Source organism: Sinocyclocheilus rhinocerous, unplaced genomic scaffold (assembly GCF_001515625.1).
Source record: "Sinocyclocheilus rhinocerous isolate Xijiao unplaced genomic scaffold, SAMN03320098_v1.1 scaffold2637, whole genome shotgun sequence".
Lineage (NCBI taxonomy): Eukaryota > Metazoa > Chordata > Actinopteri > Cypriniformes > Cyprinidae > Sinocyclocheilus > Sinocyclocheilus rhinocerous.
This window is the reverse complement of record NW_015641805.1, coordinates 416,801-432,469: the sequence shown is the minus strand read 5'-3', so window position 1 is coordinate 432,469 and position 15,669 is coordinate 416,801. Positions and strand designations below refer to the sequence as shown.

Genomic DNA, 15,669 nt, shown 5'->3' with positions numbered 1-15,669 from the left:
ATTTTCAAAGTGCAGTTTGAGTTTGCATATGCTTCAGTGTTATTTGAATATTATTTATATACTACTATAGTATTTTTAAATTACCTTTTATTTTTACATTTTCAGTTTTCTTTTTAAATTTTAGGACGTTTTATGTGATTTTGTGATTTGTATTAATTTTGTTTTTCTATATAGATTTTATTCATTTTTATTTCAGTTTTAGTTTTAGTACATTTAGTGCTTAAACTTATATCAGTTGCTGAAGCAACATTTCTCATTTTAACTTAAGGGTTTCCTCTAATATCTAGATTTTATTTCAGCTTTATTATTTTTATTAATTACTGAAAATGATTTATCAAAACTTGCATGCTCCATTTTTACCTATAAAGCTACATATTGTATATCATAAATACCTATTGTTGGAAGAATCAAGAATTTTCTTGAATTTCTTAATACAAAAACTACTCCAAAAACAGCATTACAGAGAGATGCTCTCATCTGATAACATGGGCAATGCAAGGCGTTTCATTTTTACTGCGAAAAATGTACACCAGGTGCTCTTCAGGGATATCTGCTTTCAAAGGCAGATAAAGGCACCTGGCATTTGGTATTCTTTCCGTGAAGACAGGCTTGTTTTGAAAAGGAGTGTTTGTGAATATAGGTGCATCTGGATTTACAGGACTGTTTCACTCAAAAATGAATTCTATCATCATTTACCCATCCTCATGTCATTCCAAACCTTTGTTTGGAAAATCCTTCTTTTGCGATGCACAAAAAGAACAGGTTTGAAGAACTGAACTGGTTGCCATTTCCCATGCAATAACAATGAATGGGGACTGAAGCATGAATGTATCATAAAAATGGTCCATACAACTTGTGCACTACATTAAAAGTCTTATCAGTGAATAATGACTTAAATTTTGGTCCATTCCTGACACAAAACTATTGTAGAGCTACAGAAGACCTAAACGTTCTGAAATGTGAAGGTGGCATTTTGCTCACCGAGGTGTCACAGGTGTAGGAAGTTTGTGGGAAACAAGTAGCCAAGCGTTCATCACGCACACCTACTGCAATGGATTGTTTGCATAATATCCGAGGGAAACCGAGGACAACCACTTCTTATCTAAACGCCTTTTGAAATACTCTCTCTTGATAAAAGCGTTGTATGTGCGCCTCTCCCCAACCCATGTACTTCAGTGCCGCCTCTCGACGCAAAATCTGCCTTTACTCAGTCCGAGACGCCTGCGCATGCGCACTATTGTAGAGCTACAGAAGACCTATATGAATATGTAATTCACAAGTCTAATGGAGCAATTTTATGAGACTTTTATGGTGCTTTCGTATCTTTTCTGATAAAAGCCTCAGTCCCCATAGGGACTAACTGCATGGTACACAGCAATCAGTATAATTCTCCATTTGTGTTCCACGAAAGAAAAAATCATTCGGTTTTGAATGACATGAGAGTGAGTAAATGACCACAAACTTTTTATAATAGCTGAAAATGTCTGTCTGTTTCAGGATGCACGTGTGATGTAATTAGCAAGCGACATGGTCATGTCCAAACTAGTACTACTCACCATCTGCAGGTGAAGTCTTGAGTCTGTGACAGAGGGTTTCGGTGTCTATGTAGTTCTCCTGGATCTTCTGCAGGGCCTCGGCTCCCCTGAGCTCCATCAGCGAGCATAACTCCTCAACTGTCACCCCGAAATCTCCCTCATGACCTCCTTTGTCCATCCCTGGCTTCTTAGGGTGGAAGTCTACCGTGCTATTGCCCAGATCCCCCATGATGGTGTGTTGGTTGTGGAAGACGACTATGCTATGAGCTAAAAGATGGGTGCCTGGGAAAATGTGTGATCTCTTTTGTCTTATTTATATTCCTCCTCACCTATTTCTAAGATGTTCTCTGTGTAGTTCTCCATACTAAGACATGAATTGTGAGATTGTTTGGGGTTTTCTATTCTATGGTGTGGTAGCTGGGGTTCCCCTGAAATATCCCCCCATAAAAAAAAAGTCAGCAAATAAAGTGGTAGCCATTGTGCCAATCCATCTCTATGAAGACCAAATGAAGCAAGTGTTACTGATTATTAAACAATAAAGGGGATCTAGTGACACAGGAATAGCGTTGGAACAAAACCTGAGGAACAAAAAAAGAAGAATGTTAAAAGTGCACTGCTGAACTTGCTTAAACCAAAAACACACAGCTCTGAAACATCAAAATGCAACCATAAAATCTTGAGACAAATTTTTTTAAATAAAATGTAATGTCACATAAATAAAAAAATAAAAACACATTATTATCATGGAACATAAAAAATAGCTGCACTATTTGAGAAGTATACTATAAAACTATGTATAGTTTAATTAATCATAGGCTAATCACCAATATCATGAAACAATGAAATAAAGTTTGAATACTAAATCATATCATGAATTTATAAGAATGTTGTTTGAAATATGGCATACTTTTTTCCAACTATTTAAACAGTAAACAATTACAAAACAGCAGAAATCGAAAAGCCAACAAAACAAAAACATCAAATCATTATTTTGGCTTGCAGGAAGTTGAATAACGAGAACGAATTATGTAAAATTGCAGCATATAAAACATGTGACAAAATTCCCCGACATTTATGACAAAAAACAAGTTCATCTAACATCTGCCTTGATAAATCAATAGACTCTTTGTCATATAGCGTGTTAGTAGCCTATTATTTGATTTTGCGTTCACTTGTTTACCCAGCGGGTATCTCCTACTTAACCATTAATTTATGCCCACTTCTCTTAGATTTCATTATGAACGTAGGCTATTTGTTCCTAATTGTAACGCTCAGAAGTGGTTATTTAAACGTTCTGAAATGTGAAGGTGGCATTTTGCTCACCGAGGTGTCACAGGTGTAGGAAGTTTGTGGGAAACAAGTAGCCAAGCGTTCATCACGCACACCTACTGCAATGGATTGTTTGCATAATATCCGAGGGAAACCGAGGACAACCACTTCTTATCTAAACGCCTTTTGAAATACTCTCTCTTGATAAAAGCGTTGTATGTGCGCCTCTCCCCAACCCATGTACTTCAGTGCCGCCTCTCGACGCAAAATCTGCCTTTACTCAGTCCGAGACGCCTGCGCATGCGCACATAAACATTTGCCCAATCCCACTGCAGAACAGATTTACGAAGGCAACACTACCAGCCATCAGGCCTGCAATTTTGGATGACATTACAATCCGCTTGAGCTCTGCGCCTCCATTTCCCTGCTGTGACACCAACTTTAGGTTACTGAACATTTAAACCCATAATCTGTGCGCGCCTCCTCATCTTTTATTAAAAATGGCAAGAAGATTCCTCAACAAACATGCGCTTTATAGACGATGATGCCCTTTCCTGGTAACCTTCAGGAATCAGATGTTCACCGTGGTCCACTGTACAGCTGCTCACAGTTTATAAAAGTGCCTGTAGCATTTGTGTCAGGATTTTTCGTTTTAATCATAACGAGAGGACGGTAAAACAAATGTATATCAACAACATTTGGCGGGGATTAAAATGAAAGGCTGCACAAACTAACCAGACAGCAAGGTTACATCCATCCATCACCTGCTTTTCAGTCTATCAAAAACTAGTAATTTGTTTCATGCATACAGGTATTTATACACTGCTCTTAAATAAGTTTATGGCACAATAATGAAGATTAATTTTTTTTAAATAGGTGTTAAAGAGTTGTCAAAGGTATAATTATAACATTGTGTTATATTTGTGATTACTCATTTTTATTATATTATATGTTAATTTTATTTATACTACTACATGATTATTTATCCTGCATTACTATTTTATTTTATGACATTAAAAACAATTGTTGAACAATCACGAATACCCTACCTCCTGACATAAAACATATCTTTTGGTGAATTATATCAGCAGAAACGTGCTGGGCATACTGTAGATGATGATAATACTTTCCATGTAATGCTTACCTACTGTAATCATAATAATAAAGCACTTTAATTATACATTAGCAGACGCTGGACTGCAACAAATAAACAAACCCAACACAAAACATACCCTGCTGACACCACAAGGCACTTGTGATCATGTATCCGTGAACAAATATATTCACTCACCGCGCAGGCCATGTTCCAAGGACATTTGACGTTGAGTCGAAAAAAGACAGGAAAAACGGAATGATATCCAGTGATTTAGCCTCAAATCATGCCCATCATGGAGAACACAAAAATTAAAGTCACATCATTTGACCTTTATGCTATTCCAAAAGCAGATGATGCGCAACGGTGCAGAATAGAAATCAAATGAAGGGAACAGGAGGCAGCAGACGGTGGTGAGCACTTCATTTTATGCGGAAGAAAACCTGAATGATGCAGATGAGACTGTACCATGTCCGCATTAATTAATCGGTTAAAAACGGCGTATTGTGCTGTCGGGAACGTAAAGGAGGCTCGTTTTGGTCACATCGTTGCTGTTATTTTTGGCGCTGATTGATAGAGTGATGGGTGAAGGAGAGATGTGGGTCTACATGCTGATGATGCCCGTTTGACGCGCATCTCGCGGTGATGGCAGCAGCAGCAGCAGCATCCCAGCGCTGGAGGACGTGAGATGGGGGAGGGGCGGGTCGAGATCCAGGCCTCTCTCTCTCTCTCTCTCTCTCTCTCTCTCTCTCTCTCGGCAATTCCTTCTTTTTCCCGGTAAAAGACGAATTCTACTATGGCGAGGGCTGGAATTTTAATATTCATAACCCGGGCTTTTGCCTTGGGAAGGTAACCAAGCAAGGTAACAACGCAACGTCAGCACGACTAATCAATATTCATAAGCAGAACATTCGCCATTGGGTGGCTGTCACGATTAGTTAGCATGATGTACTTAATATTCATGAAGCAGACGTTCGGCATTGGACGATTACCACGCAGCGTCAGTACGACCTTATTAATATTTATGAGCTAGGTGTCATAGAAGAGACGCTAATGTGACCGCAGCAAAGTGAAATTTTGCATGTTAGCATATTAACGATACGCGACAACTAATAAAACAAATAATTAAAAATGTCTAAAAAAAAAGAGTCAAAAATAGTAAACACTAGGCTGAACCCAAACGAGGTTAATGACCTAATATAACAATAAAAATAATAAAAAAGAATTAATTTAATTCACTTTAATTCTTTTACTTTTATCTCTCTTGGCTGGGCATCTGAGCATTAATTATAAAGCGAGTGCTCGTGCAGCCTGCCGCCTGTAGCTCCATTAATAAAACATCACAACAAAGGATTTGAGAACGAGAAAGAGCCTTGGTTCAATTAATATTAATTTCAATTTCAATTTCAAAGTACTTTATTGGCACAATTGTTCTGCATACAATATTGCCCCAAATATCACACACACACACACACACTTTAATTTGTTCATTTTAATTTGACTTGCTGATTTAATAAATTTAATCATTTACTCTGCACTGTTACTTTGTCGTTTTACTTTTAATTTCATACTGATAATTTAATTGTTTATTTTGCTAGTTTATTTGCACTGCTGTTGTTTTACATTGCACAGTTTTTATTTATTTATTTAAGTATTTATTTGTTTGTTTATTTATTTATTTTGTCATGTTAGTATAGAATACTAAACTGCAATTATAGAGTGGGAAAGCAAAAATGAGGTAAAAACACTGAGCATATGTCCTCTGTGTCTCTATGCTAGACACTTAAAATAATTTGAAGTACCGTAAGTTAAGTTATTAAATAAATAAGAATGGCTTGTTGACACACACTTACGTGAACTGTGTTCATGTCCTGTACTGTCCTGCTGCATCCAAGTGAAATTAGTGACAATGTTGTCCCCTCTAGTGGAGGAGAATGGCATTGCATCCAGCAGCTGTCACATCCCATGTTGCTGCACAAGATATCTTGATTTCTGAAGCCATTCGTGATGAAAGTGATGAATCTTTTACAATGCAATGAGCTGATGTCTAACATAAAGACTGTATATTTTAAAAGTGCCCTCTCACTCTGCTGATGCAAATAGAGCATTATACCCAGACCAAAAAAGATCCTACTGGATTGAACGGAAATTCTGAAATATAGGAATTTTAGCTTATCCAGAATAGTATTTGCTTCTAAGAAAATTATTCTTTGACTGGTTCCAAATCATGATGGATCTTCATGATTGCGCTCCTTTTAAAACCTTTGAGTCAGAAGTGGAACAATGTGCAGTTTTCCATCACACGTGTTTTGATTCCAAGCTTTGAATATTCCATACTTCTTCTCAAAGGCTTGTTTTAATGAGTTAGATTCAAAGGTTTTAATGTGGATGGAATGTGCTGTATTAATCCCCTGACATAATCTGTTTGTGAGCCTACCTCTCCCTCTCTTTCTTTCTTTCTTACACCAAACACATGATTCAGATCAAGCCCCCTTTTGAGGCTAGGCTAAATAAACGCACAGAGGAAGTACAATCTGGGCCAAAGTTCAACATCATGCTGTTCCCAGTCCGGTATCTATGCTAACCACCACTTTTAAAACAAGAAAAACGTTAAGTGACTGACTTTGCTTGCTCGTTTGCAAGGCTGCCTGCCAGATCAGGAATAAAAACTGCACTGTTATAAGGCATTCTTTCACATTGCAAAACTTCTCTTCAGGACATCACCACAAACCAGGTAGAGTGTTTCATTATTGTCTGCATGCTTCAGATGTTCCATTTTCAGAGCTGGGTAGATTACTTAGAAATTGTAATCCGTTACTGATTCCTAACTACATGAAAATTGTAGTTAGTAACGAACCGATTACATTACAGAGTTTAGGTAATGTAATCAGACTACTTTTTGATTCCTTTTAGATTACACTTTACCTAAATCGTTTATCACATTGATTTAAATACGATGATCTCATACCATATTGATATAAAAATACAAAGAGTAAGAAAATATATTCTATTCATTGTAATTAATAACAGGAAGTGCATTAAACATTGTTACTTCAAGGTTTCCCAAACTGGGGTTTATAAATGAACTGCAGGGGCTTCATGAGTTTAATGAAAAGCTAATAATGAATTAAATCATAAAAATGGTAAATCAAAATAAGTCATTTTAGAATAACATCAATCAAAATAAAACACTTAATAAAAAATTAAATACTTAATTTGTGTATCTACATGTCATGTGAGCATTAACCAACAGAGAATCGTGAACATGCAAATGTGATAATTATTAAAATATTTATTTTTAAATCTCAGGGTACTTGAAGTAAATATATATTAGTTGAAAGATGTTCAGATGACAAAAAAGTTTTGGAATGCCTGCATTACATGTAAATAAGAAATAACGTGAATTTGTGTATTTTTAAATTGTGCATTCTTTGTGTGAATGTTCACATAACTGGAAGACTTTCTGAGTGTATATAAGCAGTAGGACATTTTAGAAAGGAACATTTAAAATATGAAAAAGAGGAATTAGTGATAATCAATAAATTATGAATAATTTATTGCTATTGTGTGAATAATATGTAGTCATCAATAAAAAAGTAACTTGTCTGATTACAGTATTTTAAAATGTAATTTAATCCAATTACAAGTACTTAATTTTTGGAATCGGATTACATAATCCAGATTACATGTAATCAGTTACTACCCATCTCTGTCCATTTTGCAGTTTGGTCAATGGACATATTAAAATAGAGAATAGAGACTATTGCACACGTGTGAACAATGCAATGAGTTGTTACACAGTTATACATTTTAACACATTTGTGCAAATCACTAAATTGCTTGCACTGTGCAACCTATTTAGCCAGAACACAGGTTTTGATGCTCAAGTCATTGGTATGCAAAAGTGTAATCTCAGATGAATAGCCTTTACATAACACATCTATTTAGTATACATGTCAGGGACATATATTTGTGTTAGTTACATGATCGTGTACTCTTAGTACCTTTAGTCTCTCTCGTTCCCACTGTGAACTTTTAAAACTGTACATGTGTTCAACTGAGATTGTGTAGTAGTGCCAGGTCAATGTGCAATGATTCTCTCAGATAGGGTAAAGGAGGCAGCCCCTGCAAGTGACAGAGGAGAGAAACAAAAAATAAATAAATAAAATAAAAAATGAGATAGCGATATTAGTTTGTAATCATATATGGTATGGGTATAATACTTATATTACACTAACAATATTATCAAAAACATATTATACACTGCCTTCTTTCTGAAATCATACTAATCTGTCCATACTAATCTGTCCATTTATTACAGCTTACAAAATAGCAAATTAACTTGATTTTGAATAAGTAAAAAAATAAAAATAAAAACATCAAAAATAATATTATATATATATATATTCATTTATTTATTTATTTATTTATCAAACAACATTGGACCCACATTGGTTTCTAAGTTATAAACACAAGCAATTTTCCATTAGCCAAATTTTGATTATGACTGACTAATCAAACATATATTTTCAGACAATGTTGCTGCATCCCCAAATCTTTGTCCTTGTTGCCTTCCTTTGGAGTGTCCCACCACTTTCCCTGGCTGGGAAGATCCTGGTGTACCCAGTGGATGGAAGCCACTGGCTTAACATGGACATTTTGCTACGAGAGCTTCATCAGCGAGGTCACAAACTGACAGTCGTCCGTTCTGCCAACAGCTGGTACATCCCAGAGAACACCACACACTATACACCCATCACCATCCGTGTCGATCATCTCTCCAGCCTGGAGGACCCCGAGTACATGGCGTCCTTTCTTAAGAGAAACATTGACATTCAAAGAGGGGAAGGATCTGTTTGGTCATTCATGGCCCTGCAGAAAGAAGTAATTACTCTTTTAGAAGAGTCTCACAAGTCTTCTGCTGAGATGGTGAGGACCATTCTAGAGGATAATAAGCTTGTTAAAACACTCAAAGAGTCCAAGTATGATTTGATGCTAACTGATCCTGGTTTTGCAGGAGGGGTCATATTGGGCACGTACTTGGGTTTACCAATGGTGTACAATGTACGATGGATAACAAATGCTGAAGGGCACTTTGCAATTGCACCCTCACCGCTTTCTTACATCCCAACTATCGGATCTAGGGTGACAGATAAAATGAGCTTTGCAAATAAAATGAAGAATTTCTTGCATTATGGAATCGGCCAATACATAGACCACTTGCTCACAAGGCCTCTTTATCAAGGAGTTATCAGCGAACACATAGACCCGAACACCAATGTGTACTCTCTGATCCAGGAAGCGGATCTGTGGCTCATGAGAGTCGATTTTGTATTCGAGTTTCCTCGTCCTACTATGCCCAATGTGGTCTACATTGGAGGCTTCCAGTGCAAACCATCCAAACCTCTACCAGATGAACTGGAGAAGTTTGTCGAGAGTTCTGGAGAGCTCAAGGTGGTGATCATGTCTTTGGGTACTCTGCTTGGAAGTCTGGTTCCTGACATATCTGAAGTCGTCGCCTCCGCCTTTGCTCGCTTGCCACAAAAGGTGATTTGGAGGCACGTAGGGGAAAAGCCATCTACGTTGGGGAACAATACACTGATAGTGGACTGGCTGCCTCAAAACGACCTCTTAGGCCATCCTAAAACTAAAGCTTTCGTCACCCACGGAGGAACGAATGGAATCTATGAGGCGATTTACCACGGCGTTCCGATGCTTGGACTTCCGCTCATCTTCGACCAATTTGACAACATGATTCGCCTGGAAGCCCGAGGGTTGGCTCAAGTGCTTGATGTCGCAGCCCTGGATGTAGATACCCTAACAAAAGCCCTAAGGGACATACTGGATGAAAATCAACCCTACCAGAAGAACATGCGCAGAATGTCAAGCCTACATCGTGACACTCCGCTCAAGCCACTGGACAGTGCCATCTTTTGGCTGGAGTTTGTCATGAGGCATAAGGGTGCGGCACACTTATTTGCTCGCTTGCCACAAAAGGTGATTTGGAGGCACGTAGGGGAAAAGCCATCTACGTTGGGGAACAATACACTGATAGTGGACTGGCTGCCTCAAAACGACCTCTTAGGCCATCCTAAAACTAAAGCTTTCGTCACCCACGGAGGAACGAATGGAATCTATGAGGCGATTTACCACGGCGTTCCGATGCTTGGACTTCCGCTCATCTTCGACCAATTTGACAACATGATTCGCCTGGAAGCCCGAGGGTTGGCTCAAGTGCTTGATGTCGCAGCCCTGGATGTAGATACCCTAACAAAAGCCCTAAGGGACATACTGGATGAAAATCAACCCTACCAGAAGAACATGCGCAGAATGTCAAGCCTACATCGTGACACTCCGCTCAAGCCACTGGACAGTGCCATCTTTTGGCTGGAGTTTGTCATGAGGCATAAGGGTGCGGCACACTTACGCACCGAGTCCTACAGGCTTCCTTGGTATTCCTACTACTGCGTAGATGTGTTAATGCTGATAATGAGTTTGTTTACAGCAGTCTGTCTGCTCTTGATCTTGATGAGCAGGGCATTGTTGAAAGTTTTCGTCAAGAAAAGAAAATCCAAAAAAGAGTGAAGTCATGTCTTTGGTAACACTAGTTTTTTGCTAAAGGCTGATATCATTAATGGTGCTCTATGCACCACTTCCAATGTGGAAAGGTTTGGTTAGATAGCATGGCCCTGTTAACCCCTGCTGGTAAATGTTGTAACTACTCCATCTGGTTAAAAAAAATCATTCTCCACTGATAATTTGACAAGCAACATTTAAAGCGCAAATATACCGATGTATTAAAGTAGACCTTTTATAAACACTTGGGACTGTGGTGTGGACATTCTTTTGATGCCATCAGCCAAACAGTGTTGTTCATAGGGATCAAACAAACATTTAGATTCAGATGATTGGCTCAGAACCAGGCAGCATAAGCAAGTGCCATGGAGATGAATATGAATGCTATTGGATAACTTCTTTGAGGTGATATTAAATCACATTGTATATTTCTGCAAGATTGCAGTTTCTAAACAACTTTCCCAAAACGTCCCCTTATCTGCCATGGTTTAAAAACATGGGTAATCTTCTCAACTTTTGGTTGAGAATGTTACTAGGTCAGGCAGTTCAGACAAACAGGGCAATGTTTTGAGAACGCCACAGAGCCAGCATTTGCAGTTTTTGGAAAAATTAATCTATGAATGGCTTCATAAGTATACATAAAATTACACACATCATACAAATACATTTGGTCAAGTAATGTGTTGCTAACAGGATATTTTTGTTTTTAAAAAAGGAACTGCAACAGATTGTATTTTTCAGTTTGTTTTATTGATTTGTACAGACATTGAATGAACCAGCTGTCTATTTTGCACTTAAATATTTCACTTAACACAACCACCGGCATGGTCAACAAAAATAAAATTATTAAAAAATCAAGAGTCATAATGCGACAAGATGGCTGATGATGCCGAATGTCGCCTACATTTTGGAATGGTGTATTACTATATATGGTTACAATAGGTGAAATACTTGAGAGAGAGTAAAAAATAAAGTGCTCCGTCTTCATCTGTTCTACTGTCACTTTGAGAATACTCATCTCACCTCTCCAAAAAGTAGCAATCCCATTTCTTTCTCTATGAAAAACAAAGTATAAAAAGGTTAGAAGTGTCTAGATATCTCAAATCTACAGACCACAGCTCAATTGTCACTGTGTGATATTTAAGGGGATCAATGTCATATACATGCAAGATATAAAGACAAACACTTGAACACAATCAATAGAACATGTAACCTATATAATAGATACCAGTCTGTAACTTTGTTTAGTTCCATTAGGAAAACATTACAAAATGCTTTTCTTCCTTCTGTAGTAATAATAATAATAATAGCAGTAATTGATCCACAGCTAACTTTTCTAAACGTCTGTTCCACTCACCCCACAAGTCACCAATATTCTTTCAATATTTCAACAGTTTCATTATATCTTAACAGATGGAGGAGAGTATGAATAAGAAAGAGAGAGATTAAAGAGAGAATGAATGTCTGGGAACAGCTTTGGTATTTTAAAAGTATAGCAAAAACATCTCAAGTCAGTCAAATTATACATCTTCCTGCGATTGCATGTTGCTCAGGCATTTTTCTTTCACTTCAGTCATTTTAAAACACAGGTTACGCTTCAGGTTGGCACATTTTGTGTCATCTTTCAAGACTTGTTGGACAGAGGTTACAGCAGATTATTTCAACATACAAACCCTGGAAGAGGCCGTTTCTCAGGACACATTTGCTTGAATTTAAATGAGTAGAAATGATAAATATAGCACATTAAAAACTGCTATTAAGGAGCACCCCAAAATCATGAGACAAGAAAAAGGTTCAGCTTCTGTCATGTGTGCTGCATTGTGAGATCACATTTTAAACTAGCTTAAATCTTTAGAACTCTCAGAACTACCTAATCATTTTTTTTGGGGATTGAACAAAAGTAGCCAATTTGTGCCTTTGTGAAAATACAAAGCCTTAATCAAATACTGCCAGTCACATGCATTTGAACTTTACAAAGGCATATCTCTGTATTATACCGTTAGTGGTGTAATTGACGCTCTGCCCAGAAATTCAACCAATAACAAACAATGAAGATTAATTTCAGAGCCAAGTTGGTCCAAACATGGATATTAATAGGCCTAGAGAGTCCAAATGTCTTAATCTTTTTGGAAAAATCGGGACAAAGAGCACATATTAAGTTGCAAAAATAAAGAGTGAACATTTGCCAACGTTATTAGGTTTTTTCCATAACCAAATGAAAAAGAAAATTACAGGGACATGCATGAAAACATGAACTGCAACAAAGCATATCATAAACCAGTCTGAAAACCAATTCTCCATGCTTCAGAATCTTCAATCTTGATTCTTCAAACACAATTGTGCAATAATTTCAGTGATGAAACAAATGGAGAATGTGTTCTCTATAAAGCAGTCACAATTCCAAAGCGAAGTGCAGTGTTGCAGTGTGCAATGAAGATTTTGTGTGATTTTTCAAAAAAAATTAGATTCTGCTTATGCAAGTTCACATCCAGAAAAACATGGATGGCTAAACAACATTGACAGGGGAATTATTTCATAATGAATAGAAGCAATGTGACGTTTTAGGCAAATCAGTCAATCAAACTTATGCAACCTGTACTCTGTTAAACTTTGAGGCGAACACATTTAATTTAACCAAGAGAATTTCACTAAGAGCTAACAGTTGTGCAACAAGACTTAAATGGAAATGTAGCACAAATAAGAAAAAAAAAACGAATTCACACAGGCCTAAAAACAAAAGCATTAGTATCAATTACGCAGGAATAAAGACAAAAGAAACTAAATGCCTTCTTTGTCCGATACTTCCCCCTTCATCTTTTATTTCCACAACTTGAGATACTCAAAATAAAACAGAAATAACGTAACTTTCCAGAACACTTTTAACGCCTCTTTCCATCCACATTTGCTAAAGATGCAAATCCCGGCCTCTTGTAGGGTATCTTTCTTTTAAGAGTCACTTCCTCTCTGTTTACATTCCTCACTCTTCTTTACCTCCCCCCCATGTATACCTTCTCATTAGTGTCCAATCTCTCATCAGGGTCTCTCTGAATTTCCTCCACTTACCGAGTCAATCCCACCACTAGGACAAGGGACCCTCCCTGCTCCCCGTCCCTGCACCGGCACCTCCCGCCACCAGGTTCCTCAGTAACTTCCTCCTGCCAGCTTGGTAGTCTTCCTCATCCACGTTCACCAGGAGCTTAATGGCCTCGTGGCCTACTGCCTGCTTCAGAGAGTCCGTGATGAAAACGCCCTTCAGGGCTTCCAATAGTGAGCCGTTGATGTAGTCCCGCCAGAAGGCGTCCAGGTAGGTCAACTCTGAGAACTTGATGTCACATATAATGGAACCCAGGTCACGGGATTTGAGGATGGTGTTGGCCTGGTTGAACCGCTCAAACTGCCTCTCCAGCGCCTCCTGCTTGTTGGAGAAGACGTTTCCTTGTAGAGCCGACTCGTGCTGACAGTACTCCGCACGCACCCTCAGTCGTATGTCTGCGAGACAAGGAAGGGGGTTTAAAAAAAGTGGCTTTTATGTCTACCTGCAAAGGACACAGATTCCAGGAATATGGCTTTTCAGTGGTCATATGCTCAAATGGCACATCTATGGAGAATAATGGCAAGTGCTGGCTAAAATGGTCAGTTTTAATCTGACTGACTGGCTTTTAAAGAAACTTTCAAAGAGGCTGCCAAGATGTTCATCATTTTAGATTTTACAAACAAAGTGTTTTATTCAAGTCACTTCTTATAGGCAAAATTTGGGGAGGAGTGCCGCCAAGTGTGTTTAACTGTGAATACAAATGTGTTTTATCATTGCTTGAGTGTGTAAATAAAATAAATAATTTTTTGGTAAAATGGTGAGGTTATGACCCAAATAATATCTCATCGCACAGAGTCAAACCTTCTCTTTCTGAGCCATAAACTTATGTGAGCATCTTTTTTCACTCTTTAGCAGATTTGTTGTCTTACCACAGGTCTGTTTTTCTCTGGAGTCAGCTGTCGTGTGAGATCTCTTCCTTTTCCTGCTCGGCGGAGGTGGGGTTGGTTTAGCACGGGGTGGGCATACCTGGGGTCCTGATGGAGGACAGCAGATCAATGGCTGGGGTCCTGAGAAACAGAACATTGTTAAAATCACTACAGCAATATCTGTCTCGCTTGTAGTACATGCATTTCCACCGATCATGATTAGGTTAAGACTGGAATACACTACGTAGCTTTTGCCTCAATTTAAGAATGTCAGAGCAAGTCAGATTTTGGGCTGTTGGAGTTGACAGATTTCACAGAAAATCATGTAGTTTATGATAAGCACAGACTCTATTTTTTTGCTTCAGACTAGTTCTATCCAGTGGGAAGCTATCAAACGTGTTTAATATTTTGTCATGGTTTAAGAATTTGCTGAAAGTCTGGTAGTGTGTGATCCTGATTCTTTGTAACCATTTACAAACCCAGCAAGTGCATGATGTCTACTGATCCAAAATCTGTTCATATTTTAAATGTTACGTAGTAGAGTTGGGGTACTCGGACTCATACTCGAGTCCGGTCTCGAGTACAGTTTTTTAAAGGACTTGGACTTGTCACGGACTCGGATGCATTTTTACTCAGACTTGACATGGACTCGAGCCTTTCGGACTCGGAAAATATGTCCGAGTCCAACCGAGTCCAGGGACAGTTGACGGAAATGTCACTGACTCAATGCATTATCACGAAAGTGATATTCAGTATTTGCATGTGCTTTTAAGTCTTGTCCAGTACTTGAAAGCTTACAACACACTTACACGAAAAGTTGTCAAAATGCCCGTCTTGGAGACTATTCATGTAAATGCAGTCGGTTTTCTCAAGTGATCTTGAGAAATACAGATGTGTCAAAATATTTGATCTATGCGTCAGATCTTAAAGCAACAGCGTAAACCTGCAGCCGCCGACTGCTTCATAAATGTTAATCAAACAAAAGAAAAGGAGAAAATCACTCACGGCTCTTGACTGAATCACTTACTAACTTTAATAAGAATCATCTATATTTAATGTATAAAGTGAAGATTATTTTTACATTTTTCATTTTCATGAAATGTCCGTAGTAGGCTATTTCTAGAAGACTTTACTAGGCTACAATCTGAAAAACGTAAAAAAAAAAAAACTATTTAATTTTTATTTTTTGAGTAATATATGTATTTATCATTTAGCTTGTAAGTAATACTTGGAGTG

The 15,669-nt window shown here is 37.9% G+C and overlaps 3 protein-coding genes across 9 annotated transcripts in view; 1 reads left to right on the top strand and 2 right to left on the bottom strand.

The window, feature by feature from the left end:
- Window positions 1-4,601, bottom strand: part of LOC107755305 (plasma membrane calcium-transporting ATPase 3-like) — a 28,862-nt gene extending 24,261 nt beyond the window's left edge. For all 5 annotated transcript variants that reach the window (XM_016572060.1, XM_016572061.1, XM_016572058.1 and 2 more), the window contains exons 1-2: window positions 4,096-4,601; window positions 1,557-2,113 (exon numbers count right to left, since the gene is read on the bottom strand). In XM_016572060.1, coding sequence (XP_016427546.1) covers window positions 1,557-1,764 — 208 coding nt within the window. In that variant the 5' untranslated portion in view covers window positions 1,765-2,113; window positions 4,096-4,601. The remainder of the gene's footprint in view (window positions 1-1,556; window positions 2,114-4,095) is intronic.
- A 1,825-nt stretch (window positions 4,602-6,426) lies between these two features.
- Window positions 6,427-11,431, top strand: LOC107755303 (UDP-glucuronosyltransferase 2A1-like). Of its 2 annotated transcripts, none has more exons than XM_016572055.1 (3): window positions 6,427-6,631; window positions 8,431-9,463; window positions 9,914-11,431. In XM_016572055.1, the coding sequence occupies exons 2-3, from the start codon at window positions 8,434-8,436 to the stop codon at window positions 10,480-10,482; spliced, it is 1,599 nt and encodes a 532-aa protein (XP_016427541.1). In that variant the 5' UTR covers window positions 6,427-6,631; window positions 8,431-8,433; the 3' UTR covers window positions 10,483-11,431. The 2 variants fall into 2 exon arrangements, with proteins under 2 accessions (XP_016427541.1, XP_016427540.1); XM_016572054.1 differs by having other exon boundaries at window positions 8,431-9,827; window positions 10,278-11,431.
- The window catches only part of dedd (death effector domain containing), a 14,055-nt gene continuing 9,245 nt past the window's right edge, over window positions 10,860-15,669 (bottom strand). Inside the window, exons 4-6 of one of the 2 annotated variants that reach the window (XM_016572057.1) lie at window positions 14,437-14,574; window positions 13,537-13,962; window positions 10,860-11,528 (exon numbers count right to left, since the gene is read on the bottom strand). In XM_016572057.1, the coding sequence (XP_016427543.1) occupies window positions 13,553-13,962; window positions 14,437-14,574 (548 nt within the window). In that variant the 3' untranslated portion in view covers window positions 10,860-11,528; window positions 13,537-13,552. Of the gene's footprint in view, window positions 11,529-13,258; window positions 13,963-14,436; window positions 14,575-15,669 lie in introns of those variants that run through there. The other variant, XM_016572056.1, reaches the window with a different exon arrangement.